General features: G+C 43.2%; 1 protein-coding gene across 1 annotated transcript; it reads right to left on the bottom strand.

Annotated features, from left to right (window-relative positions):
• Positions 1–1,812: 1,812 nt before the first annotated feature.
• On the bottom strand, positions 1,813–13,686 carry npc1l1 (NPC1-like 1). Its single transcript, XM_014171081.3, has 21 exons — positions 13,322–13,686; positions 11,851–12,012; positions 10,458–11,663; positions 10,039–10,262; positions 9,777–9,877; positions 9,279–9,451; positions 8,911–9,039; positions 8,325–8,507; positions 7,967–8,081; positions 7,309–7,574; positions 7,103–7,192; positions 6,742–6,932; positions 5,158–5,285; positions 4,886–5,015; positions 4,730–4,785; positions 4,483–4,633; positions 3,780–4,011; positions 3,426–3,539; positions 3,121–3,283; positions 2,811–2,997; positions 1,813–2,766 (listed from the first exon to the last, which is right to left on the bottom strand). The coding sequence occupies exons 1-21, from the start codon at positions 13,376–13,378 to the stop codon at positions 2,622–2,624; spliced, it is 4,203 nt and encodes a 1,400-aa protein (XP_014026556.2). The 5' UTR covers positions 13,379–13,686; the 3' UTR covers positions 1,813–2,621.
• Positions 13,687–27,847: the final 14,161 nt, after the last annotated feature.

The raw sequence follows: 27,847 nt of genomic DNA, 5'->3' as shown, positions 1-27,847 counted from the left end.
GCATTGTTGGTTAAGGGCTTGTAAGTAAGCATTTCACTGTTGTATTCAGCGCATGTGACAAATAACATTTGATTTGATTTCATGTTGGGGGCGATTCAGACAGCGATTTATGCCTTTAGTGCGCACTTCTCAGTATTTGGTATTTAGACTTAGCCATCTAGATATATGCATATTTGTCTCAGTTTCAGTGTCAATTGGTAGATTTAAAAATCCGCTGATCTTGTAGATTATTTAGGTAAAGTATTTATGAATCATAAAAAACTGGTTTGGAGAGCCTTTAAGCACTAAAGAAAGAAAACGCTGGTTTGCCACATTCAGTTCTTCAACCCATGGTAATGTTGGAAGTTTAGTGTACATAGAATTATTATAGGGAGAGTAGTGTACAATAGTAGGCCAGTTGCCTGCATGGAAGTGTGTGATGACATGGCAAAGTACTGCGCCATGGGTCGGGTTCCAACTGTTACAGCTTGGTCTGCGCTCCACTCCATAACAATTTAACTAGGCTATGGTGCATTCGGAAAGCATCCAAAGCCCTTGACCTTTTCCAGGTTTTGTTACGTTACAGCCTTATTCTGAAATTGACTAAATAAAAAATTGTCCTCATCAATCTACACACAATACCCCATAATGACAAAGCGAAAACAGGTTTTTCGAAATTTGTGCAAATTTATAAAAAATTCTAAACAGAAATACCTTTTGTATGTAAGTATTCAGAGCCTTTGCTATGAAACTCGAAATTGAGCTCAGGTGCATCCTGTTTCCATTGATCATCCTTGAGATGTTTCAACAACTTGATTAGAGTCCACCTTAAGTTGATTGGACATCATTTGGAAAGGCACACTCCTGTCTATTTAAGGTCCCACAGTTGACAGTGCATGTCAGAGCAAAAACCAAGCCATGAGGTTGAAAGAATTGTCCGTAGAAGTCCGAGACAGGATTGCGTCGAAGCACAGATCTGGGGAAGGGTAAAACATTTTTTTGCAGCATTGAAGGTCCCCAAGATCACAGTGGCCTCCATTCTTAAATAGAAAAAGTTTGGAACCACCACGAGTTAAATATGTGTGGTTATTAGGCCTACTGACGGTCGATACTGATAATGGCTAATATTTAACATATTTTAAGTCAGGGGTAGCCTATAATTAAGACACTCAAGAGTGCCCATCCCTGCAAGTTAATAGGCCGTACAATTTAAATTCTGCATAATGGCACAGCGTTTCATTAACTTTACTGTCGGAAAGTGTTAATATGTGTCAGTTTAATGCCATATGACTGGTTTTACATTTGTCTTCAGTGATTTATAAGGTAAAATATATCTAAAACAAGTTTCATTTATATTTACAATTCCCTTATCCAAATGGATTACTCATTCTTACCTAGCGCTTATCAATAGCACTTATCAAGTTGTAAATCACAATGCATGGACAATGGTGTTGTTTCTATTGAGATTTGTTTTTATAGATGTGTGTTCCACTTGGAACCGGTAGGTTCGCTGGTTTCCTCTCGCTTAGAGGTAGTGGAATTATGAGGGGATTAAGTCAAGGTCAGAATACGGCATATCTGTAGACACCTCCGCCTCGCCTTAATTTATTCTACCTCCACCCGAATTAATAGCGGGTGAATAGCATGCTATTCTCATGTTCAAGGTCAGAATATGCATGTAGAGAAAGGTGCGTTAAAAGGAAATTACGTTCGATTTCCACCCGCCTAACTTGGGTTGGAATCGGCCCCATTGTGTTTATGTAATGCATTTATGAAAATCATTACGCCATTTTATTCCTGGGTTTACCACAGCCTACAAAGTCAAGTCACACATACTTTACAGACATGTTTAATATTCATTTCACAATATTTTTTTTACAAACAATACAGAAAATAATCTTCAAGACTATTTACTACCAAGAACTGGAGTGTTTTCTCTTACTATAATTGAGGGCCAGGCAACTAGATTCAGCTGCTGGCTGAATTTTGTCGGAGTGGATGGTAGGGGAACCGAAACACAATTATAATTTGTACACTGCAAATTGACCACAACCAAAAAGAGATAAAATTTGAAAATAACTATAATTTCTTACCTTGATTACATTCAGACATGATCACATATCTCTTTTTTATTCGTGGGAATACTTGATGAACAGATTTTGTAAATTAAACTCATTTTTAGTTGATTTAATTAATAGATACAACATATTTAAATTAAATAAACATACATTTAACTGACACACATAACAATTCTAATAGTATAAAAAACGAATTTTGTTAGCATATTTGTTTGTAATTTCTCACTAGGAACCACTTTGTGCCTGCCTAATTTGCAATGCAGAAATCATCCTGCCGGTTCCTCCTGCCAAGGCAGAAACTGTCACATACAGAATATGGAGATGAGAGACTACATGTCTACATTACACAGTATACTATTATAAGTAATGTCTCTGTTGAACGACCAATAGGTCCCTCAGTTCAGTATGTGGTTATGTATCTCCACTCCACACAGTTCATCTGGTAGTCGATATTGCACGGTCGTGTCTATTGCGGCCTTCACTCCTGCCTTTCCTGAATAAGGGGACATTGATGAAGATCTGCACATATGGCTCAATATAGAATCTCTATTCGATCCTCCTTTGCTACATACATTGTCCTTGCTTCGGGCTCTTGTGGTTCCTATGGTTATGGAGGTATATGTAGATCAACTGGAAACAGTTGGTTATGTGGTGGTGTTCAGAAATGGCCCACTCACACCACTTTATCCAGCTGTTCCTCAGAGATTGTCTCTGGGGGGGGGGGGGGGGGGTTATTGTGTCTTCTATTGCAACCTTTTTGAGGTTCTCAGTGGTGCGGGGTTCGTACGGGGTAATGGGGGGGTGGTGTCTGGGTTGGGGCTGTTCTCCTGGTTTTCATAGCTGATGTTGTCATAGATGTTCTTGGCGTTGCTACTCAGCTCCAGCACCTGGGCCTTGGCCTGCTGTAGCCGTAGCAACACTGCTTTATTCACTCCAGGACCTGAGAGACACACAGGATTGGGAAAAAGGTATCAGTCCAAAAAAGGTCACAGAGTGAAAACCTTCATTCAGTGACTAATCTGTTGGTTGAAACGCGCCCACGCACGCACGCACACACTCTCACCAAAGTAGCTGAGCAGCACGGGCAGGAATATAAGGCCATGGGCCATGCCCAGCAGAGTGATAACCAGGTTTAAACGGAAGAAGAATATCTGGATGAGCTGGGCTTTGGCAAATGCCAACACAACTATGCCAGGCAGGTTCGTCATGGCGACGCCAGCAAACACCTGTAGAACCGCACAGGGACAAACATACATTCAGCATTAAAAAAGAAGGTCCATTAAGGGTCCACATATATCTTTGTGGTTAAAACAAGGCCATATATCTAATGGCTGTACAGGGGTTGTGTGGTCTGGCACTTGGACTCACCGCACTGCCCATAGTAGCAGTAGCCTCCTTGGCTCTCTCTACATGTGTCGGCTGGATGCTCATGGCAAAGGAACGTGTCATGTGAGATACAAACTCCACAGAGATACCCACTGCCTGCGGACCAGAGGGAGAGAGAAGGGGGAGGGTTAGGGTGTAAAACGCATGTTTGCTTATGTCAAGTGCAGCTTGGGTGGGGACGGTGGCTTATAGTCCATTCCAGGATGTAAAGATAGGGGACACTATGTACAGCACGTGTACAAACAGGATTTATGAGGTTTCAAACTGGTGCTGAAGTTGAGACACGTTGGAACAAGTTGCACCCGCACCAACACAAGTAGTGCTCTGGTTCCATACCGTGACCAGGTTGATAAGAGCCACAGCGTTGTAGTCGATGCCCCACAGTGTCATGACGCCCACGGTATCCACGGTGATCATGATGATGGTGAGGAGGTTGAGAGCGCCGGAGCGCAGGTCCATGCCCAGCAGCAGACAGCACACCACGAAGGTTGGCAGTAGGCACAGGGAGATGTTAAACAGTCCCTCAGACACAATGGTCAGGTACTGTTCATAGAACACATAGGTCACCCTGGAGGGAGAGAAGAAGGACAGTCTGATTAACTGATGCTTGTCCACAGCCTCTCCCAGAGGGGAAAGGAGGAATAGATGTATAAGGAAAGACATGTGAGAAGTGGACAAAAAGAAGAGGAGAAAGGAGGAATAGCTGTATAAGGAAAGACGTGAGAAGTGGAGAAAAAGAAGAGAAAGGAGGAATAGATGTATAAGGAAAGACGTGAGAAGTGGAGAAAAAGATGAGAAAGGAGGAATAGATGTATAAGGAAAGACGTGAGAAGTGGAGAAAAAGAAGAGAAAGGAGGAATAGATGTATAAGGAAAGACGTGAGAAGTGGAGAAAAAGAAGAGAAAGGAGGAATAGATGTATAAGGAAAGACGTGAGAAGTGGAGAAAAAGAAGAGAAAGGAGGAATAGATGTATAAGGAAAGACGTGAGAAGTGGAGAAAAAGAAGAGGAGAAAGGAGGAGGACTCTGAGTTAACACACGTGTAGGGGAAGACCTCAAAGTCCTGGGATGTGCCAGGTATGGCTCTCATGCTGAGGGTGATGTTGTGGGCCAGCTCTCTGGCTATTTTTAGAGCTGCAGTGAACTCCTTGGAGGTGGTCAGGGCCGTGTGGTACGCCATGAACCTGGTGGCTAACAACACAGAGACACAGGTCACCTTCGACTTCCGAAGCTTTATTGTCTGTGTATTAGGTTAAAATGTGATAGATAATATCCAGTATTCCTCACCTATAATTTCTCCACTCTCATCTGTGATCACAGCCTTGTCATAGGCTCCTAGACCTCTGTTAGGAAGAGAAACAGACCATTACACACATGCATGTGTGTATGTGTGTGTGTGTGTGTGTGTGTGCATGTGTACGAACGTGTGTGTGTGGCACTCACCCCTTAGGGCACTGCAGGTCGGGCCTGTTGCCTAGGAAGTCTGGTAGGAAGAGGTTGAATTGCTCCATGTCGGGCCTCAGTACCCCGTTAATGGGAGTCTTCATACACTTCTTCCCACACAGGAAGGCCGCTACACACACAACACATCATACATCAGGTTAGATATACACAATGTTTCTTTATGTGTTATTCATGCATAACAAACAGAGAGGATAATGTTCTTTGTTTTTAGTTCCGGTTGTCCGGCTGTCTCTGAGGTACTTGGTACTCACATTCGCTCGCGGGACAGAATTTCCCTTTGTTAGGACCGATGGAATAGAGCCGACAGCATTTGGATCCAGGGTTAAGCCAGTCAATGAAGTCGTCCACCCACGAGTTTGCTGGGATGGCCATGTAAGATCTGTTAATCATATCAATGAGTTGACACTCATTAAAACAAGCACCGTTATGTATCAGAAAGTACCCATCATTCTGGCATCGTTACAAACTTCCCCCTTATTTTATTTCACTTTCATCCACGTTCACACAAACACCCAGAGTCAGCCGAACTTTGACCTTGGAATACTACCTTTTACATTTACAATACCAGCTGCTGATATGGCAAATCGAAAATAAAGGCGCATTAATGAGGTGGTGATACCAGCAGCCCTGAGACCTTATCTCCATGCTAGAGAGGACAGAAATGTGGCGCTTTCTGACCACAAATGCTATTTAACCACTAACCCTAACCTTAAATAGCTTGGTCATCAGATTTGATGATATAGCCTTTCTATTCTCTTAAACATCTAGTCCCTGATCTATTCTTGAATGTGTTTTATGTAACTGGGTTGATCATTAAGTGTTGTGATTGGCTGTGTGTGAGGTGGCCTTGTGGATATCAATAAGTTCAAGGTTGAGTGTAGTGGGGAAAAGGGTGAGGGAGGAGTCAGAGAGACAGACTGGAAATGTTTGAATATACACTGAGTGTACAAAACATTAAGAACACCTTCCTAATCTTGAGTTGCACCCCCCCCCCCCCCCCCCTTTGCCCTCAGAACAGCCTCAATTCGTCAGGGCATGGACTCCACAACGTGTCGAAAGCGTTACACAGGGATGCTGGCCCATGTTGACTCCAAAGCCTCCCACAGTTGTGTCTAGTTGGCTGGATGTCCTTTGCAAAAGGGTTCTTCAGCTGTCCCCATAGGACAACCATTTTTGGTTCCAGTTAGAAGTCTTTTGGGTTCCATGTAGAACCCTCTGGGGAAAGGGTTCTAAATTGAACCCAATAGGGTTCTACCTGGAACCAAAAGGGTTCAATCTGGAACCAAAAAGGGTTCTTCAAAGGGTTTTCCTATGGGGACAGCTGAAGAAACCTTTAATGTTTTTTTTCTAAGAGTGTGTGTGGTGAATCATTCTTGATACACTCGGGAAACGGTTGAGCATAAAAATACAGCAGCATTGCAGTTCTTGACACAAACCGGTGTGCCTGGCACCTACTACCATACCCCATTCAAAGGCACTTCAATCTTTTGTCTTGCCCATTCACCCTCTGAATGGCACACACACAATCCATCTCTCAATTGCCTCAAGGCTTAAAAATAAGTTTAACCTGTATCCACCCCTTCATCTACACTGATTGAAGTGGATTAAAGTGACATCAATAAGTAATCATAGCTTTCACCTGGATTCACCTGGTCAGTCTATGTCATGGAAAGAGCATGTGTTCTTAATGTTTTGAACACTTAGTGTATACACGCCAATTTACCCACACCCAATATAAAGTGCTTTGAGACCAGGTGAAAATAACTAGCTTTCTAAATGTAATTATTATTATTATTTTTATCCTCCGTTTAATCTAAAATCGAATGACTACTCACAGGTCAGGGTATTCAGTGGCGTACTGGATCTTCTGAGTGAGAGAGAAAGGGTCACAGCCCACGCTGGAGCAGGTTGCATTCATACCCGTTATGCTGGTGAAGTTAAAGCCCTTTGTTGTGACAAAATAGGTTGGGACGCCCACCTCAAAGTATGCATACAGGTACTTGAAGTACTCCAACATGTAGGAACCCTGAGACAGAGGATGAGAGGAGAAGGTGTCGCGTGGCCAGTACATGGATGAAAATGTACTGTCATTTATACCGTTTCTTGTCGTTCATACTGTATGTTGTTATATGTTATTCATGAATGAATAAAGTGTCATGGGAGATGCATTCAAGCAGATGTCCAGGTGTCACTCACCTGGGGCATAGCCAGCTCCTGATCCAGGCCCACTGTCACATAGAACATCAGGTAGATGGAGGAGATGAACATAAAGATGAACACAACCATCTGGCAGAGGGAGAGAGGAGGAGGACTTCAACCACAACCATAACCACAACCAGCCAACTGAGCTAACTAGAGGGAACATCAATGTATAAAAGGTAAAAAGACAATTGTTTATTTACCACTATGACCCTGGTGACGGGGTGAAGGAGGACGGGGGCATAGTATTTCCTCATGACGGGCAGAAGGAAACCCTCGTTGGGTTTGGAGGGGGCCGTGGTCTTGACGGTGACGCAGCAGGCCAGCTCGCAGCGGTTCCCGTCCTGCCGTCGGGCGTCCAGGGACAGCACCGCCACGAAGGCCGTCATCTGCAGCACGAAGTCCATGAGCACAGCCAGGGCAGCGTACAGAGCGAAGGACTTGACAGCAGGCATGGTGCTCAGAGCGCCTGGGAGACAGAGGTGAGGAACGGGAGCGCTTAGTCATTAACATAGAGTCTGTAAACCCCCTTCACCAACGCCATGTGTATTGAATTGATTAGAGCAAACGGATGGAATGTGGGCTACATCCGGGTATGTATCGACCACTATTGTCATTGCCGTTGACAGTGACTTTTGAAAGAACGCGCTGTTGCTAACCTTGTACCCAGGCTCACTGCTACCACGTAGGTTTGACAGAGCGAGTCAGCTGGTGGACGAGTCTACTTATTTGCACACCTGATGAATTGCTACAGGTTCAGAGGAGTCAATAAGAAACATTGCATCTCTCTGACAAGAAACGCCAGTGTCTTTTCTGTTGTGCTCTGTTCCTGTGTTCTAGAGTGCGCCAATGGGAGCTCACCCAGGAAGAAGCAGACAGACTCGGAGAGAGAGCACAGGAGCATGCTGGGAGCTACATTTCCAAGGACACGTCCGATCTGCTCCTCCCTCTTCTCGCCTGGCCTCCGTGCGTCCCTCTGAGAGAGAGAGTTTTACTATTACCAGAGAGAGAAAATACTACCACCTGATGAAGAGAACATTATGAGCGAACCAACTGAACTATCGATCGTTGTGGAATACATGAACAGTCAAGTGACTTACAGCCACACGCCCACGCACACGCACCCGCACACGCACACACTCAAAGCAGCTAAGCAGTAGGAATATGAGACCGTGGGCCATGCCCAGCAGAGTGATAATCAGGTATAAAACACACACACCTGGTACTCCAGGACGAAGATAAAGATGTTGTCAGCTCCTACGGCCAGCACCAGGAAGGGGACAACCTGGAGGATGACCAGAGAGGAGGGGATACCGATCCAGGCGTAGAAACCCATGGAGGCCAGGACAGAGCAGCCCACCACCAGGATACCACCCAGACCAACCAGGAACTTTGAGTCCACCTGTAGGGACACCACAGAGTTCAGGAGCAGCTCCTGTTTACCACAGTTTCCTGTCTGGCATAGGAAAACCTTTTAGTCCACCCTAGTCATATACAGTACAGTGCTTCATCTATTTTACAAACTAGCGTTACAGTTTTTAACATTACGGAGAATTCCATTTTTGTTCCATCTAGCCCTCCAAAAGGCTAAGCAGGCATAAAAATCTGCAATTTTAGAGAATATGACTGTCTGCATCTGGACATGCTGTATCTATACAGTCATTTCCTCTTTTCTTTCCTTGTATGATGCTAAGGTTATTGGTTTTACTTTCTGCTTAGGGCCAAGTGTTTTCTGTGTGTGTCTGGCTAAAATGGCAGCAGTTGAAATTCAAATTGGCACATTGTATTTCCGGGAGTGGTCTTACCAGTATTCGACTGAAGGAGGTGTACTCCCCCAGAGCCACAGCGATGTACACAAAGATAACAGCATAGCTGATCATGAAGATGGGGATGTCCTCCGCTGTCGTCCTGTTAATCTCATCCTCCAGTGACCTCTACAGAGAGAGAAATAGAGGGGTTCGGGGAAGGGGTGAGAGATGGGAGAGAGCAGTGGCAGAGAAGGATATAAAGAAAAGGAGAGAGGGGAGAGGACAGAGAGAGGTAATTATAGACTAATAAAGCAATGTATTTCAATATTATGACCACGTAAATGTCTTCCAAGGTAAATAGCAGGTAATCAATAAGTAGATTGTCTGTATGGGAGATATCCCTGTCTGTGCGCCTACGTACGTACCTCAGCCATGTACGCAAAGGTGAACGGGTTGCCTGGACTCTTCTGGTACTCTTGGACTATGTCCAGGAACCTCTGCTCCCACTCCAGGGCCACCTTGAACTTAACGTTGTCTCGAGGGTAGTTATTGAGGGAGAATGTCAGGATGAGAGCTTCTGCTGTAGTGTAGCCCTCATCTGAGAGAGGGGAGATTACGAAAGCTGGGTTAATGCACAGGATTCATCTAATATATAATAATAAATGCCATTTAGCAGATGATTTTATCCAAAGCAACTCATGCGTGCATCGAACCCACTATACTGGCATTGCAAGCTCGAAAGCTGTGCTATTCTCTACCAACTGAGCTACAGAGAACCACTAGTCATCTATTCTATGAAGTGTCGTCAAGCTTTTCGATTAGTGTTGGTGTCTGTGCTGCGGGATTGGTAGCAGAGCAAAAGAAGAATGCAATCTATGGATTATTAAAGTATTATTACAAAAGAAAACAACATGAAGACTTACTCTCATATCCTCCCACTGCGAGGAAGGGGAAGACTGGTGCTCCATAATCAGCCATGCAGCTCAACTGCAGGTCAGTGATGTCTTTGAACGACAGGGGAGAGCTGCAGGGAATGGGGTATACAAGATCATGTTTAATTTAACTGCCTTACTGTCAATGATAAAACATATTTTGAACAAAGATAATGACTATTTAAAAACCAGCTCTAGAATCTGATTGTGTTTTCACTGATAGAAAGAGAGGTACATCACAAATCAGACTTACTTGACGCAGTAGATGAAGTGGTCTCTCCAGTCCACCTCCTTGGTCACTCCCAGCTCCGTCATGTTGACTTTAGCGTTGAGGTTGTCCACACTGTTCTGGAAGTACTGGGGCAGGCTGTTGACAGCACAGTCGGTCAGGGAGGAGTTGGAGGGGTTGAGAGGCGCGAAGCACACATCCTTCAGACTTGCCGTACGGTTCAGATCATTCGACCAGAACTCAATGTTCTGCAGATAGAGTTGAAACAATAACGGAGTTTAGTATTGCAATACTTTAGTGATTTCTGATTATCACAATCATTATGAATAAATACAATATGTCAATAATCACATGTTCTCTATCGTAGAACTGGTAGAACTACTACTAACACAATTTTCATGATATTTCAGTAATACCAATTATAGTGCCATTGCCTACCCTACCTGAATCTTTTTCTGCAGCTCTAGAAGTTCCAGGATCAGGTCTTTGGCAATGATTCCACTGAAGTTCTGCTTCCCGAACAGCAACGAGTCGTAGAAGTGACCAGGTCGGCCCGGCGCTGTCAGGATCAGCTGGTTGGTTCTAAAGAATGGGTCAAAGTGCTTGTCGTGGAAGTCCTTCTCCATACGGGCGCGGCTGTTTGGGGCGGACCACAGCTGGACCGGGTCGGTGGTCAGTTCGATGTGCATGAGTCCTGTGGCGAAGACAGCTATGACCACAGCCGACGCTAGCAGCACCTTGAGGGGGTGTGAGGCGATGAGGGTGCCCCATGCCTGGAACACAAAGCCCAGGATCTCCTGAGTAGCCAGGCTGTTCTTGTCTGTACACGTCACCTCCCACGGTTCAATCAGCCTCTCATTCACATTGTTCCCATTCTTATCCATCCCTTTCCCCTTTCCTTTCCCTTTCTCAGAGTCCTTGCCCTCTTCCTTCCCCAGGAGGTAGGTGGAGAGCACAAAGAGCAGGAAGGCTAGGATGAGAACGCAGAGGAAGATCACACATAGCACCAGGTAGCCGTCCACCCCCCCAATGGTGAAGGGTTCTGCGGGTGGTGGGGGAGAGGGTATGACCGGGCACGAGGCCTGGCAGTCCTGGCAGGAGCAAACCTCTGCCCCTGTTGGGGTCATCTCGTTACACCCCAGAGCCCTACCAGCATAAGGCACTACCCCATCGGGTATCCCCTCGGTGACCCCTTCTGGAATCAGCCTGAAGTCGATGTCCAGTGGGGCCAGGCCATTACTGGAGTCTCCCTGGAAGTCATACCAGCGCTGAGCAGTACACAGTGCTGAGCCATAGCGTCCACACATGGTAGCGATGGCATACCCCCCCGTGGCGGGTATCCTCACGTTCTTGCAGGACTCAAAGGATTTGTCGGCAAACGAGGTGGACAAGTAGGCCTGGTAACCCACCACGGCCTCTTTGACAATCCCCAAGGTGGTGATGTTCATGGTGCGTGTCACGTTAATGGTTGTGGTCTGGTTAGGGCTGCAGGTGTTGATGCAGTGGAGGTGGGCAAAGTTGTCAGCACAGGAGGGGCAGCGCATGAGCACTGCCTTGGACAACATCAGGCTCATTTCCAGGGACTTGAGCTGCTTTATAGAGCAGCAGGCGGTGGTGCTGCCCTCTCCACGGTCCAGCATGGGGCAGACCTAGAATCATAACAACAGTAAGGTCATTTACCTGAAACTTGACATTGCTCTGTCGCTTTAAAACACTTTCACTGTCAGCTCTGTCTCTCTCTCTCTCTCTCTCTCTCACTGTGTGTCTCTCTCTCTCGTGCTCTCCAGAGCAAACGGACAGAACCACCCAGAGAGTTACTGGGCCAGAACCACTGACCTTTTTGAGTTGTTGGTAGTGCTCCCCCTTGAGGGCTCGAGCGTGGCTGTAGTTGAGGCAGGGGATTATGGGGGGGAGGAGGGATCCCGACACCGTTGGGTTCCTACCACACTCCTCGTAGAAGGCACAGTATCCTGGCTCATGACGGGCCTCTAAGACAACCTGGGGGAGACATACACACGTAGGATCTGAATTTGATCACTATTTGTTGCTGAGAATTGTCCTGCACAGCAGGAAATGCAAACTTGTAGTGTATTTGTGTTTTAAAAAGGCTTCCAAATTTTGTCATTACCACTTTGACTTGATTTGCCCTAACGAAAAGTGTATCAACCCCTACAAAAATGTCCATTAATTATAATCCACATAATAATTCACATTTCCTGTTGCTGGAGGATTATTTCCTGCTGGAGCCAACTGGCTCAAATTAAGATCCTAGTGAATGGACAGAGTTAGTATGGCTGAGGGGAGATAGTGGTCGTGTAACCATAATACACATTTTCACTTTTTCATCCTTCTGGTTGGGATACTCTTCTAAGTTCCACTATCTATTTTTCAACTGATAAAAATTTCTGGCCTACAAATATTCTGTATTCGCCTTCCTGAAACTTCTTATCAATGAGATTATACAGTATGGATTCAATATTATATGCCATGTCAGGTTGTTTTTTACCTTGCTCTTTGCTGTTTGTGCGTAATCATAATAAGAGGGTGGAGAGAGTAAGTTACTGTATGTTCAAGGCTTAATCACCAGCACAGATAGTATTAGTATGTACAGGAATAGAGAGATTAGAGACAGTTTTCAACAGAAGGAAACAAAATGTCGGATCGGCTCACTATTTCTGAGTACCTGACTGTTTCTGCATTCAACATGGCTAAATCCCTGGAATATATTTTTGCCTTGTTTAGTAAGGCGACAATAAATGGGTAGTGAAAGAATATCTTCACTCCCTCAATTAGTCCATTCGTCTGCATCAATACAGTCAAGTTCCCGGCATCTCTGTTTTAGATATCCTAAAACAACACATTAGACAACACTTGAAAAGAATCATAAAAATAGAGGAAGGGTTATTGGACTATGACCACTAAGTAAACTTGACGTTTGCCCCTTAGTGAATAAGTATAAAAACTACAGTCCCTCTATTTTACACTGAATTGTATAATATTACATACACCTAAACTTTGCATTAATATAAACACATCCCAGTAAATATTACAGTTACACTTTCCTTCAAGTCTATTATTATATTCAAAGAAATATAGTCTAATTCAAGTACTGGATTCTTAGTTATTGTGATTCTGTTAGTGTTGAATGGCAACGTAGACACTTGCAAGTTGTTTAACTACCACACCCTGTAACACCAGTGGTGGAAATGGAAACGCCATCAACACAAAATGCCCTCTTGCGACCCAGTTCCAGGGGGTTCCATCTCTACCTGGGTAACAGCCATCAGGGAGAAACAGAAGGACTTACCAGACAGGCCAGGAGTGTGAGCAGGGCAGTGGCACGGCTCATAGTGGGTCTACCCATGCTGCTACACCTCACAGCTAAGAAAGAGCCTGGAACTCCAGGTATAATAGGATGGAGTGTCGGTTTAGTTGCAGTCGTACTATGGCAGGTCTCCCCTTTGAAAAGAGAGTTTTAATCTCAATAAGATCACTTGAATAAATAACAAGAATGTGATGTTTTTTCCAGTGAAGGGATGAGATAGTGAGAGAGGCCTCTATGTGTTAGTCCTCTCTCTCTGTCTCTGTCTGTCTGTCTGCCTGTCTGTCAGTCCCAGGGGTGACAGCCAGGGGTAGGAAAAGGCGAAGACATCAGCCACCCCACCCCATGACTAGTGGTGGTGTCATCTGTTTTATCTGGCCTGATGCAGTGAAAGCCAATCAGAACGAGCAAAGAGACATTCATCTGATTGATAATTAACCAGGGAGAATGAGGATGGTGGAATGTTACCAGGAGACAGAGAAACTTGGAAAACAAAACAAAACAACATACATACCGCCACTACGACCCACAACACCCCTGCGCACATCCCCCTCACCCCTATTCCAGCTTTACCCCATTCATTCAAGGTTTGGTTCACTTGTATTTGTGTCAATGAACAAGGAGGAAGCGAGAAGGAGACAGCGAAAGAGAAACAGAGGAACAGAAAGGGGGTGGAAGGTTGCGGAAAAGAGTTACAAGAGAGGAAGAGTGAAAAGTTAGGAGAGAGAGAGGGTTGGTGAGAGTGGGAGAAAGAGAGAGTTGCTGTAATTCGTAGGCTGATGTCCATCTCCTGAGCACGTGTGTTTGTTTAACTGAATGTAAATACTTCTGGGTCGATGGGAGGGAATGCCAAGAGTGTGCAAAGCTGTCATCAAGGCAAAGGGTGGCTACTTTGAAGATGTGTTTAACACTTTTTTGTTACTACATGATTCCGTATGTGTTATTTCGTAGTTTTGATGTCGTCATTATTATTCTACAATGTAGAAAATAGTAAAAATAAAGAAAAACCCTGGAATGAGTAGGTGTGTCCAAACTTTTGACTTGTACTTTATAGTGTAGCTAAAGCCTTTCTCATGAATCTTATCAGGGCCTGTTTGGAACATGGTCTCTACTCCAAGAGCGTGAACCTTAGACCATGGCCTGAAGGAGGCTCAAGGTCCCGTTCCTGTTCCCAGCCATGGTGCCCGTTGTGTGGGAGAGGAGGGAGGGACGACACTGGGTGATCACTGATCATTCTCTGGACATACCTTATACAGTCTGACAAACCTTAGTCTGTTATTCTCTCACCCATATATAATCAAGTAATAATGATGGCCAGAGACTGCTTTCTCTGTCCACATGGTTATCATACCCTGGGCTGCTGTAAAAGGGGCAGGGATGTTAGATAGATTGTTATCAGTTAGGGCATTCCTTTCAGGCTCACAGTGTAGCATCAGAACATATCAGCAGAAAGAGACGCATGACATGGCCCAGAAACACAGCAGCAATTGCACTTGTGTTTGCACTTATGTTTCACTATATGGTTTAGTTTACTTAGTGGTTCACATATTTCTTATTAGAAAATACTGGGGTCTGTTCTTTTTCAAAAATGACTTTTGAAAATGTTGGCAAGCCACCTGAAGTGGGTGGTAGGAATCATCACAGTATCAAACCTTGAATTGCAAAGGGTTCAGGGCTATGGGGATGTTGTTGGAACTGGGCGATCACTATCTATCACTCACTTCTCAGGTAGGTAATTAGACCAAAGGACAGTAGCAACCCATCGTGCTATTATAACAGGACAAGAGTCATCTCATCATAAGATCTATACTTATGTTTGGCCTGCCTGGACTGTGTCCATCACTATTACACATCAAGGTAATCTGTAAGGTACAGCCTCTGCAGCTCTATGGCTGAGGCTATGGGGAACCAAAAGGTGCTTCAATCTCTCTGTGATAACATGCAGATATGGGTGATAAGACAAGAGGTGATCTGCCAGAGATAGTTCTGCCTCCACAGTGGATATAGGGGACAGTACACTGGCGATGGCTGGTGCAGTATTTCATAGTAGTGGTCCCTATATTGAATAAGTAAGGGACATTTTTACAAATCGGTGCTCTTAGTCTGGTCTCTTTGGGGTTCATTGACACAAGTGCCACTTGTACCACTGTTGTGCTGAACTACAAATACCAGAAGGCTAGAGAGTCTAATAGAGGGTTTTCGGTTGAAATCCCAAGACGGATTTGTGAAATCTGGCGGTATTGTAGACTATAGTGCTTTCTTTTCCTTTTCTTATCTCGCTCTATATTTTCCTCAGCAGGCTTGTCCTTGAGCAGGGTTCAGTGTACTTATATTGTTGTCTTTATGGGGCTCTTTCTCCACACAATCTTTATACTGCATCTATGAAAGCCCTGTCTGGCACTCTCCCCATATGCAAACACACAACAATTTTTGGTAACGTCTTGATGACAATTGGTACTTCCTGGTATTTGATACGAATACTATTATTAAGTATTATCGAGTAATAATTATGTAATCACACTGTTATAGTTTGTAGGTAATTAGCGGGCTGTAAAATGAAGTGTTACCATTATTATGTTTTTACTTTGAAAGTGTGAACTAATTTCATAATAAATCAAATATTTAAGAAAAGTTGAATGGGTAGAAGGGTGACAGAGCAAAAAAGTGATTAAACAGGCTGACTATCCTTTATTGGCAAACACAATATGATGCCAAAGTAATCTTTCGGGTTTTTATACCATTCTCATCAGCAATATAACAATTTCCTCTTCGTCTGCCAGTGTGTGTGCGTGTGTGAGAGAAGGTACAACCCTGGCACATGTCCTTTAGAGCACAAATGTGAAGGCCACTCCTTTCTTTGTCATTCTAAACAGTGTCATGGCTCCTATCATCCCACAGAAATCATGATAGCGTGATACTTTGTAGGCCAACATCTTCAATGGGAAATCATAGACACACGCATGCACGCAGGCCCGCATGCACGCATGCACACACACTCACACACAATTACTCATGCACTTAGCTATAATTTCTATTAAAAAAGTGATGTAATACATAAGTCTCCAAACAAAAATGTGTATATTTGTTTACTTCCCATGATAGGAAAACTCTTTAACATAATAATCGGTTTATTGCTAAAGTACCTATACTGTGGCTGCCCTAAAGCCGTAAACTTTACAGTCTATTGCTCACCTCCTCTGCAGCAGGTAGCCTTTGAGCAGCCTACAGGCCAAACTATAAGTAAACCACCTACAAAATAAAACATCATAATTACAAGAACTTTATTATGGTCAGGCCAGGCTATTCTACACTATGGTTTTTATATGGTTGACAAGTTAACATTCCTCTTGCACTAGGAAATGTTTGTTCCAATTGCATCAACAAAACCAATTGTATCCCAAATAATATTTTATTTCAATGATAACTTTAACCTAACTAATCCTGATTCAAACATGCAATCTTGCAGCACAAGCAGCTGCATGCCTATACTTCTAAATTCCTGGTTATCCAATAATTATTATGATCAAATTGGACAATGTGTAAACCCACTGATATAAGACCCCTGTGGTCTGTGCAGAGATAGACAGAGCCAGGGATCCTTCTATCTGTGTAGTGTAAAGGTCTAATCACTAGATAGCTAGGCAATATCGCTCATCTGATACCTGTCACAGGCACACTTCACCTGTATGGGAGATCTGAAAGTTCTGTGGAGATATTCTGGTGTGATAGAGTGGAAAAGTCATGACCCTACACCAATTAACAGGATAAGGGGAGTACTGTATTGTAAGGTTAGGGGGGGCATTGTATGGTAGATACAGTGCATTCGGAAAGTATTCAGACCCCTTGACTTTTTCCACATTTTGTTACGTTACAGCCTTATTCTAAAATTGATTAAATTGTTTTTTTCCCTCATCAATCTACACACACTAGTGTCGTGTCTTTGGGGTACCATTACACTGAAGATATGTTTATCAATTAGCTCCATGTAATTATTATCACGCGATTAAACTGATTAATCGTTTAATTGTAATTAACTAGGAGATCGGGGCACCAAGGAGAATATTCAGATTACAAAACTATAATTTTCCTAATATAACTTTCCTGTACTATAATATTATATTCTATTATAGTATAGGCCGATTATCTTCTGGTTTAAATGGTGTATTTTACCTCTAGTCCAGTCTCATTCCAAACGTCGTAAATTGTTGTATCTGCACGAACCCAGTCTTTACTAAAATCATCCATACATCAATTGTCTTAAAATCATTTATTTACTACACTAAGTAATTAACAGAAAAACATACAAACAGTAATTATCGTCACAAAGGATTGGTAGAGGAATGTGCCCTTGTGGGCTAAACAGGCAGGTCGGCCTGTTGAACAATGGGTCATAAACGGTCAGCTGAGAAGTTGCACAGAGTTCATTAATATTAACAATTGACAATTGAAGGCTCACTCATTCGGGAACAATTGCAATCAATATATATTTACGCTCAGTGTGTCGTCGTGATCCTTGTTCGAGAGTTCTGTTCTGTTGGGGAGTTTTGTCCGTGTTCTCTCTCTCTCGCTCGGTTAGAATGGATCTTTCAGAGCGACATTCATTAATGTCGTCATAGAATGGTTGTTTCGTTGGTCTTCGCGTTCGATGATATAATTTACTTAGCTGCAATAATTAATATCAAAGACTTGTTCTTATTCTGTCGGTCTCGATAGTCTAAAAGTTAACCACGTGGTATAGTTCACTTTCAGTAGAGTACTTGGATGGTCAACCTATTGGCCCACTTCTCGCAATGGAGGGGGGGCCTGGTCTGGGGAAATGTAAATCAAGGGGTGTTTTATAGTGCCCATAGAACAGGCTTGTCAAATGACGCCTGGTCCTGTATGGGTCCCTGGGGGCGTGCCTATGACTGAGTTAGATTTGGTTACAGAAATACAATTCTATCACATTACATCAGTACATAGCATCTCAATGTCTTACAAAAGCTTTATCCTTATTAATACATTCTATACAACCATTATGATGCTATTATATAAACAGTTTTATGGTAATATGGCTATATTGTCTCTTCTGAGTATCACAAAATTGTACCAAGCGGATCAGTTCGTAGCTGGATTCTTCACCAATCTTCCATACCTTCTCCAGAACACAAAATGTCGCTTGGCTCTCCAATTCTATGAGTTGGAAGAATTTCCTGTGTCTCTCTATGGGCCATGTGGCCAGAGACTCTCCTGGAATTTTAGAGTTTTTATGACCCTTTACACACAGGGTGGATTGGGGGGGAAGGTGGGGGGGGGGGGTGCAAAAGGGAGGGGTCAACTGTCCTCCCTGAACCAAAAGAGGCCAACGTCATGACATTAGCCTATAACGGCAAAGCAAAAACAGGTTATTAGAATTTTTTGCAAATGTATTAATGGTATTGGTTTTACCTGCCTCTTATGACGAATACTATGATGCCACTTGTGTTGACCCCAACTATGACCCTCTTGCTTGCCCAATGGACCCAGAGGATGATTACTATACTACCTATATGTGATGGTTCTTCTTAACTTCTTAAGGTATAGGGGCAGTATTTTCACGGCCGGATGAAAAACGTACCCAAATTAAACTGGTTACTACTCTGGCCCAGAAACTAGAATATGCATATTATTAGTAGATTTGGATAGAAAACACTCTGAAGTTTCTAAAAATGTTTGAATGGTGTCTGTGAGTATAACACAACTCATATGGCCGGCAAAAACCTGAGAAAAATTCAACCAGGAAGTGGGATATCTGAGAATTGTAGTTCTTCTTTCTAATCCCTATCGAAACTACAGTGTCTGTGGGGTCACGTTGCACTTCCTAAGGCTTCCATTGGCTGTCAAAAGCCTTCAGAGAGTTTTTTTTCCCGTCTCCTGTAACCGGGCAGAGAATAGGAGCTCAGTCAATGAGTGGACTGCCTGGGGACAACGGGATTGATGATGCGCGATCCTGCGAGCGCGCCGTTCCTTCTTTTTCTTCTTGAATGAATACGCTATTGTCCGGTTGGAATATTATCACATTTTTACGTAAAAAATACCATAAAGATTGATAAAAAGGGGCGTATCCTTAAGAGCTATTAACTAACTAAATTTAACGGCTGCTCAGTGAAACGACTTGTCTTGATTTGTCATAGACGCTTGCAAAAAAATTTTATGAGCAAACCTTCCTTCATGACCTGGCCTCTGTAAATTGGTATAGAATCAGCTTGATCCCCTCTGTCGAAGACGCTTAGACCTTTTTTTAAATTTTCAGTGGTATTGTTAACATGACGCGTCCCCATAAAGAAAATGGGAATTATGAACATGTTCAGACCCTGGTTCGACCGTGATCTGGCAGAGTTACTCCACCTCATTGCCCGTCCAACATTTCCTCATCCCCCACCCCTTCTAATGCGACTAGCCCTGATGCTCTTCCCTCTTTTTCCCCGGCCCCGCTACAAAGTTTCTCCCCGCAGGCAGTCACTGAGTCTGAGGTGCTAAAGAAGCTATGTAAAGAGAGAGGCTTGATGTTCTTTACCATTCAGCCGTCAGATTTGCTACCAATGCTCCTTATAGGACATTTCACTGCACTCTATACGCCTCTGTAAACTGATTATCTATGTATACTCGTCGCAAGACCCACTGGTTGATGCTTATTTATAAAACCCTCTTAGGCCTCACTCCCCCCTATCTGAGATATCTACTGCAGCCCTCATCCTCCACATACAACACCCATTCTTCCAGTCACATTCTGTTAAAGGTCCCCAAAGCACACACATCTCTGGGTCGCTCCTCTTTTCAGTTCGCTGCAGGTAGCAACTGGAACGAACTGCAACAAACACTCAAACTGGACAGTTTTATCTCAATCTCTTCATTCAATGACTCAATCATGGACACTCTTACTGACAGTTGTAGCTACTTCGCATGATGTATTGTTGTCTCTACCTTCTTGTCTTTGTGCTGTTGTCTGTGCCCAATAATGTTTGCACCATGTTTTGTGCTGCTACCATGTTATACTGCTACCATGTTGTGTTTCTACCATGTTGTTGTCATGTGGTGTTGCTACCATGCTGTGTTGTCATGTGTTGCTGCCATGTTATGTTGTTGTCTTCGGTCTCTCTTTATGTGGTGTTGTGGTGTCTCTCTTGTCGTGATGTGTGTTTTGTCCTTTATTTAAATGTTTTATCCCAGCCCCCGTCCCCGCAGGAGGCTTTTTGCCTTTTGGTAGACCGTCATTGTAAATAAGAATTTGTTCTTAAACCAGGCATGGTCTTCTTCACTGCCCATTTACCAAGACAACAAAACATCTAAACACAGTAAAAGCCTATCAACACAGGAACTACAAATGATAAGATACCCATTAAAATCTGGCCCATAACGTTTCCAAATTACCCAGTGAACCATTTACCCATCCTGGTCTGAACATCATCGTCACTAGGGCTCATGGATTTGGGTTCAGACAAAATTAACACCGCTGTCTCGTTTGGGGAGACTTTTCTACATAAGTCTCGAACAAACTTTACCCATGTGTTGACAGGCCCAGCTTCACCCACACAAACAAGTAGTGTGGATAGAGCCAACACAGTCAACCACCAACGACCACATGTTGTCATCTTCCCTCTCTTATATCCCTAATGGTTTGTTTATTTACAACATAACCTTGCTGATCATGTAAAACAGTTGGTTCATCGGGGCTTTGGTCGTGCCCTTCATCTTTTTCAAGTCTTTGGTCTCGACTCACATCTGCTTCTGCCTCTTGTTTCAGGCTGTGTCTGGCTCCATCATCTCCTATGGGCTGAACACCTTCTGGCAGTGACACAGTCTCCAACCTCCACAAGCAGGTAGTCGGGGTCCTCACCAAGTACCTCCTCCTGAGCTTTCCTAGCGTGAGAGTGGAGAGAACTGACAATAGTAGTTAGCTCTTTCATGTACTCCAGGTGTTCTACTTCTGTCAGTCAGTCTGTGTGTGAGAACATTCATGGGTCTTCCTGTCAACATTTCATGTGGTGTACACCCCAGATCTTTACCAATACTACTGCACATTTACATTAACACCACTGGTAAATAATCCACCCAAGATTCCTTGGTGGAATGGCATGCCTTAGCTAACCCTTTGTCATGACGTTGGCCTCTTTTGGTACAGGGAGGACAGTTGACCCCTCCCTTTTGCACACAATCCACCCTGTGTGTAAAGGGTCGTAAAAACTCTAAAATTCCAGGAGAGTCTCTGGCCACATGGCCCATAGAGAGACACAGGAAATTCTTCCAACTCATAGAATTGGAGAGCCAAGCGACATTTTGTGTTCTGGAGAAGGTATGGAAGATTGGTGAAGAATCCAGCTACGAACTGATCCGCTGGTACCATTTTGTGATACTCAGAAGAGACAATATAGCCATATTACCATAAAACTGTTTATATAATAGACTCAGTTTAAGATTTGCATCATATGGGTGTATGGAATGTATTAATAAGGATAAAGCTTTTGTAAGACATTAATGCATAAAGCCACCCTCTATGTGTCTCACAGTGTGATGGCAATCCTGAACCAAAATAACTCCTGCCTTACTGCTGCAAGGCTTTGTGGCTATGAGACTCTACTGACGCAACCCAATATTGCTATTAAGAGGTGTTCCACTGTTAATCCTGCTGCCCTCCTGGAAGAACGGACAGGGGGTACGCCACACGAATGTGAAAAGCAGATTTAACTTGACTCAAAGGCTAGGCCTGACCTCTCAGACACTGCCCTGACTGATGCTGACTTGGACCTTTTCGTTGACGGTTATGCATATACTGTCACGCCCTGACCAGGTGAACTCTTCTATTTTGGTCAGGGTGTGGCATTTCTATAGTTTATTTTCTATGTTTTTGGTATAGCCTTGCTTTGGGGCATATTTCTATGTTGGGTTCTGTCGATTCCCAATCAGAGACAGCTGTCACTAGTTGCCTCTGATTGGGGAATCATATTTAAGTTACTTTTCCCCCCACGATGTTTGTGGGTTGTTGTCTCTTTTTGTTGGAGCAGTAGCGATACGTTTATTCTCTGTTTTGACCGTGTTATTTCAGTCTGTAATAAATAACATGAGTTCGCTCCCAGCTGCGCCTTGGTCCACTTCTTCCTTCCTGCACGACGATCGTTACATATACAGATCAAACTATAGGGAAGAAACATGCAGGGTTTGGTATTGTGACAATTGATAGAACCACTCACATACAACAACCATTACCAGATACTTTCTCAGTTCAACAGGCTGAACTTTTGGCACTAACCACTGCCTGTAAATGGGAGAAGGGAAAAGGGTTACAATTTTCTCTGATTCTGCTTCTGATTCTCCTTTTTCTCTGATTCATAATAGAACTATGGTTTTAGATCTCTTGGGGGCTATGATGCTGCCCTCTGCTTTGGCTATTGTGAAGGTTGCTGCTCACACTGGGGGGGAAAGATTTTGTGAGTATGGGTCACGCCATGGCAGATGAGGCTGCTAAATTGGCTGCCTCAAAGTGTCATAGCCACTCCATGTTTTTCTCTGCTGCTATCGGGAAAGACACTGATGATTTGGAATCTAAACAGTCTTTGGATGTTGGTTCTCATTTGGTATGGCAACAGCTGGGTTGTAAACTTGACCCTGTTTCGAAAATTTGGAGACAGACTCTGTCTGCCAGCTTGTCTTATCGCCTCTGTTTGGCAAGTGGCCCATGGTATGGCTCATTTGTCAAGGGGGGATATGATAGAGACAATTTCTTTGGATTGGTTTTGTCCAAATTTGACTCAGCAGTTGAAACAGTTTCTGGTTCGATGTGCTACGTGCATGCAATTTAACATTGCAAAAGGATCACCTCTGAAACCAGGTAATTTCCCTACGCCAAGAGGACCATTTGTCCATCTTGCCATGGATTTTATAGATCTTGCAGAAAGAAAAGAAAGGAAAAGGTACTGTTTAGTCCTTATTGACAGGTTCACCAGGTGGGTGGATGCATTTCCCACCACACACTGTGATGCTAAGACAGTAGCAAAACTACTAGTGAGGGAGATAATAGCTAGATTTGGTGTTTCTGAGGGGTTTTTTCTGCAGACAATGGTACCCACTTCACTGGTGATGTAGTGAAGCAGGTGGCCATAATGATGGGAGTGGACCAGAAGTTTGTGTCCATCTACCACCCCCAGAGTAACGGGGTTACCGAGAGAGCTAACCAATCCATTAAACAAGGTGTCGTGTCTTTGGGGGTACCATTAAACTGAAGATATGTTTATCAATTAGCTCCCTGCAATTATTATCACGCGATTAAACTGATTAATCGTTTAATTGTAATTAACTAGGAGGTCGGGGCACCAAGGAGAATATTCAGATTACAAAGCTATAATTTTCCTAATATAACTTTCCTATACTATAATATTATATTCTATTATAGTATAGGCCGATTATCTCCTAGTTTAAATGGTGTATTTACCTCTAGTCCAGTCTCATTCCAAAACGTCGTAAATTGTTGTATCTGCACGAACCCAGTCTTTACTAAAACCATCCATACATCAATTGTCTTAAAATCATTTATTTACTACACTAAGTAATTAACAGAAAAACATACAAACAGTAATTATTGTCACAAAGGATTGGTATCGGAATGTGCCCTACTGGCTAAACAGGCTGGTCGGCCTGTTGAACAATGGGTCATAAATGGTCAGCTGAGAAGTTTACACAGAGTTCATTAACAATTGACAATTGAAGGCTCACTCATTCGGGAACAATTGCAATCAATATATATATTTACGCTCAGTGTGTCATTCTGATTCTTGTTGGAGAGTAGTTCTGTTGGGGAGTTTTGTCCGCGTTCTCTCTCTCTCTCTCGGTTAGAATGGATCTTTCAGAGCGACATTCATTAATGTCGTCATTGAATGGTTGCTTCGTTGGTCTTCGCGTTCAATGATATAATTTACTTAGCTGCAGACTAATAATTAATATCAAAAACTTGTTCTTATTCTGTCAGTATCGATAGTCTAAAAGTTAACCACGTGGTATGGTTCACTTTCAGTAGAGGAATTAGATGGTAGAACCTATGTGGCCACGGAGTGTAGGCCTGGTCTGAGGAAATGTAAATCCGGGGGTGTTTTATAGTGCCCATAGAATAGCTTGTCAAATGACGCCTGGTCCTGTATGGGTCCCTGGGGGCGTGCCTATGACTGAGTTAGATTTGGTTACAGAAATACAATTCTATTACATTACATCAGTACATAGCATCTTAAAACCTCTTACATCTAGACGTTCCGCTAGCGGAACACCTGCTCCAATATCCAATGATAGGCGTGGCGCGAATTACAAATTCCTCAAAAATACAAAAACTTCCATTTTTCAAACATATGACTATTTCACAGCATTTTAAAGACAAGACTCTCCTTTATCTAACCACACTGTCCGATTTCAAAAAGGCTTTACAGCGAAAGCAAAACATTAGATTATGTCAGCAGAGTACCCAGCCAGAAATAATCAGACACCCATTTTTCAAGCTAGCATATAATGTCACAAAACCCCAGAAGACAGCTAAATGCAGCACTAACCTTTGATGATCTTCATCAGATGACACACCTAGGACATTATGTTATACAATACATGCATGTTTTGTTCAATCAAGTTCATATTTATATCAAAAAACAGCTTTTTACATTAGCATGTGACGTTCAGAACTAGCATACCCCCCGCAAACTTCCGGAGGAATTTGCTAATAATTTACTAAATTACTCACGATAAACGTTCACAAAAAGCATAACAATTATTTTAAGAATTATAGATACAGAACTCCTCTATGCACTCGATATGTCCGATTTTAAAATAGCTTTTTGGTGAAAGCACATTTTGCAATATTCTAAGTACATAGCCCAGCCATCACGGGCTAGCTATTTAGACACCCGGCAAGTTTAACACTCACCAATATCAGATTTACTATTATAAAAGTTTGATTACCTTTTGTTGTCTTCGTCAGAATGCACTCCCAGGACTGCCACTTCAATAACAAATGTTGGTTTGGTCCAAAATAATCCATCGTTATATCCGAATAGCGGCGTTTTGTTCGTGCGTCCCAGACACTATCCGAAATGGTAAATAAGGGTCGTGCGCATGGCGCAATTCGTGACAAAAAAATTCGAAATATTCCATTACCGTACTTCGAAGCATGTCAACCGCTGTTTAAAATCAATTTTTATGCCGTTTTTCTCGTAGAAAAGCGATAATATTCCGACCGGGAATCTCCTTTTCGGCAAACAGAGGAAAAAATCACAAAGACGGGGGCGGCCAGGTCACGCGCCTAAGCCCACAGTCCCTTGATCGGCCACTTGAGAAAGGCGATAATGTGTTTCAGCCTGGGGCTGGGATGACGACATTCAGGTTTTTCCCGGGCTCTGAGCGCCCATGGACGACGTATGAAGGGTCACGTTAGAGCAGAGATCCTTAGTAAAAGATAGAGATGGCAAAGAAGTTCCAGAAATGGTCAGACAGGCCACTTCCTGTAAAGGAATCTCTCAGGTTTTGACCTGCCATTTGAGTTCTGTTATACTCACAGACACCATTCAAACAGTTTTAGAAAATTGAGGGTGTTTTCTATCCATATGTAATAAGTATATGCATATTCTAGTTACTGGGTAGGATTAGTAACCAGATTAAATCGGGTACGTTTTTTATCCAGCCGTGAAAAAACTGCCCCCTAGCCATAACAGGTTAACACGAGAGTAGTACTCTTTTCAATCGCATATGCTGGCGCAGCAAGACTTCTATGACATGGATGCATACCCCTCACTACATTATCCAATCTGGTAGAATAGTAAGCACAGGGATTATGCTGTCCACTTGATTTTTGAGTAACAATAACTGAGGCAAACACCCCTTTTTCAGCTACAAAGATGACCATTTTTTTGTTATAGTCAGGCAACCCAAGGGCTGGAGCACTAGCCAGTGCTTTCTTCAAATCTTCAAATGCCTTTATTTGATCCGTGCTCCAGGTCAGGAATTCAGATGGCCGTCCACTGCACATCTCTCTCAGTGGTCTTGCACAGATCCAGGGGCCTCTTCATTGCTGTCCCTCAGGTAAGAACACCATACATAAAACCAGTGTCTTCCCTCAGGTAAGAACACCATACATAAATCCAGTGTCTTCCCTCAGGTAAGAACACCATACATAAAACCAGTGTCTTCCCTCAGGTAAGAACACCATACATAAATCCAGTGTCTTCCCTCAGGTAAGAACACCATACATAAAACCAGTGTCTTCCCTCAGGTAAGAACACCATACATAAAACCAGTGTCTTCCCTCAGGTAAGAACACCATACATAAAACACTTTCAATCACTTGCCACCCAGTACCTCAGTACTGACTTGGTTCATCCTGTTGTTTTAAGATAGCTTGCATTGTATTCATCTGCTTGTATGTGTTGGAAAGTCCAGAGATGTAGCTGAGCCGTGAGGGCCCATCTACAGGTGGTTCATCACCGCTTGATTCATCATCTCCCCTGCCTGGTTCATCACCTCTCTGGTTCCACTCCCCAACGCACAGGCCCTTCTCGCTGGCTTCCCTTGCATCAATGCTACGGGGGCAACAATGTCATAATCTTATTGACCAGACAGTATAAGATAGATACACTACACATACTGAGACAGAGGGGCGCTGTTTTGTTCGCTCTAATGCTTTCTCAGGTGAGATACATTCAGCCCCCTGCGAATTGAAGAACATTTGTGAAACACAGAGGGATGAAAGATAAATTATTTTGCTTGTTTTTTCTTGGTCAATTTTTTGGGGAAGCCTGGCTTCCCTTGGCATCCATTAATACACACTTGCTGGCTCGCTAGCTAATGGTATGTGTATGATCTGTGTAGTAATATTATTTAAATCAGAAATTCATTTGGATTGCTAGTTATAGCCTAATGTTAGCTAGCTAATGTTGAACCTAGTTGTTAGCTTTAGCTACCTGCAGATTCATACTATCCCTATGACAATGTTTGTATTGGTAGTAGTATGAGTTGGGATTATGCCAGTTCATTGTTTAGCTAACTTTCTAGTCTAACAAAAGACTCCCCTTCGCCAGATGATTACATGACCCATCAAGTTAGCCAGTTGTATCTGTGGGTGATTACGGCCATCTACTGTATTTCATGAACATGTGTACATGTCTAGACAATAGTGACCCATCCATATCCGCTAGATGTGGTTATAGAATTTTCTTCACATGACCCATCAATTTAGACAAGTGTGTCGGTTAAGCGTCATCTAATAATTATACATTTTTTGTCTGGACACTTTCTGTTTTTTCTATTGCTACTATGCTAGTTACCATTTCACTGAGCAGTTTACACCTTCTGTGTCCTGTGCATGTGATAAATAAACGTAGATGTTATTTGATATAGTGTGTGTTTACCAGAGACGGTAATGTGAAGAACAACATTACCTGCACCAAAGTCATGTTAGGATATAGGCCAAGGACGAGATAGTGTATTTTTACCTGGAGTTTTTCCTTATTGTAGGCTACTACTTTGACC

This window comes from Salmo salar, chromosome 24, assembly GCF_965601325.2.
Source record: "Salmo salar chromosome 24, fSalSal1, whole genome shotgun sequence".
Taxonomy (NCBI): Eukaryota; Metazoa; Chordata; class Actinopteri; order Salmoniformes; family Salmonidae; genus Salmo; species Salmo salar.
This window is presented reverse-complemented; position numbering and strand designations above follow the sequence as displayed.

What these genes read in the sequence shown, in the direction of transcription:
- npc1l1 (XM_014171081.3), bottom strand. Translation starts at nt 13,378, where the DNA reads ATGGGTAGACCCACTATGAGCCGTGCCACTGCCCTGCTCACACTCCTG. An exon ending in AGCTGCAGAAAAAGATTCAG is followed by an intron (nt 10,263 to 10,457) that starts GTAGGGTAGGCA and finishes CTCTATCTGCAG; the next exon opens with AACATTGAGTTCTGGTCGAA. An exon ending in TTTGAGGTCTTCCCCTACAC is followed by an intron (nt 4,012 to 4,482) that starts GTGTGTTAACTC and finishes CTCTCCCTCCAG; the next exon opens with GGTGACCTATGTGTTCTATG.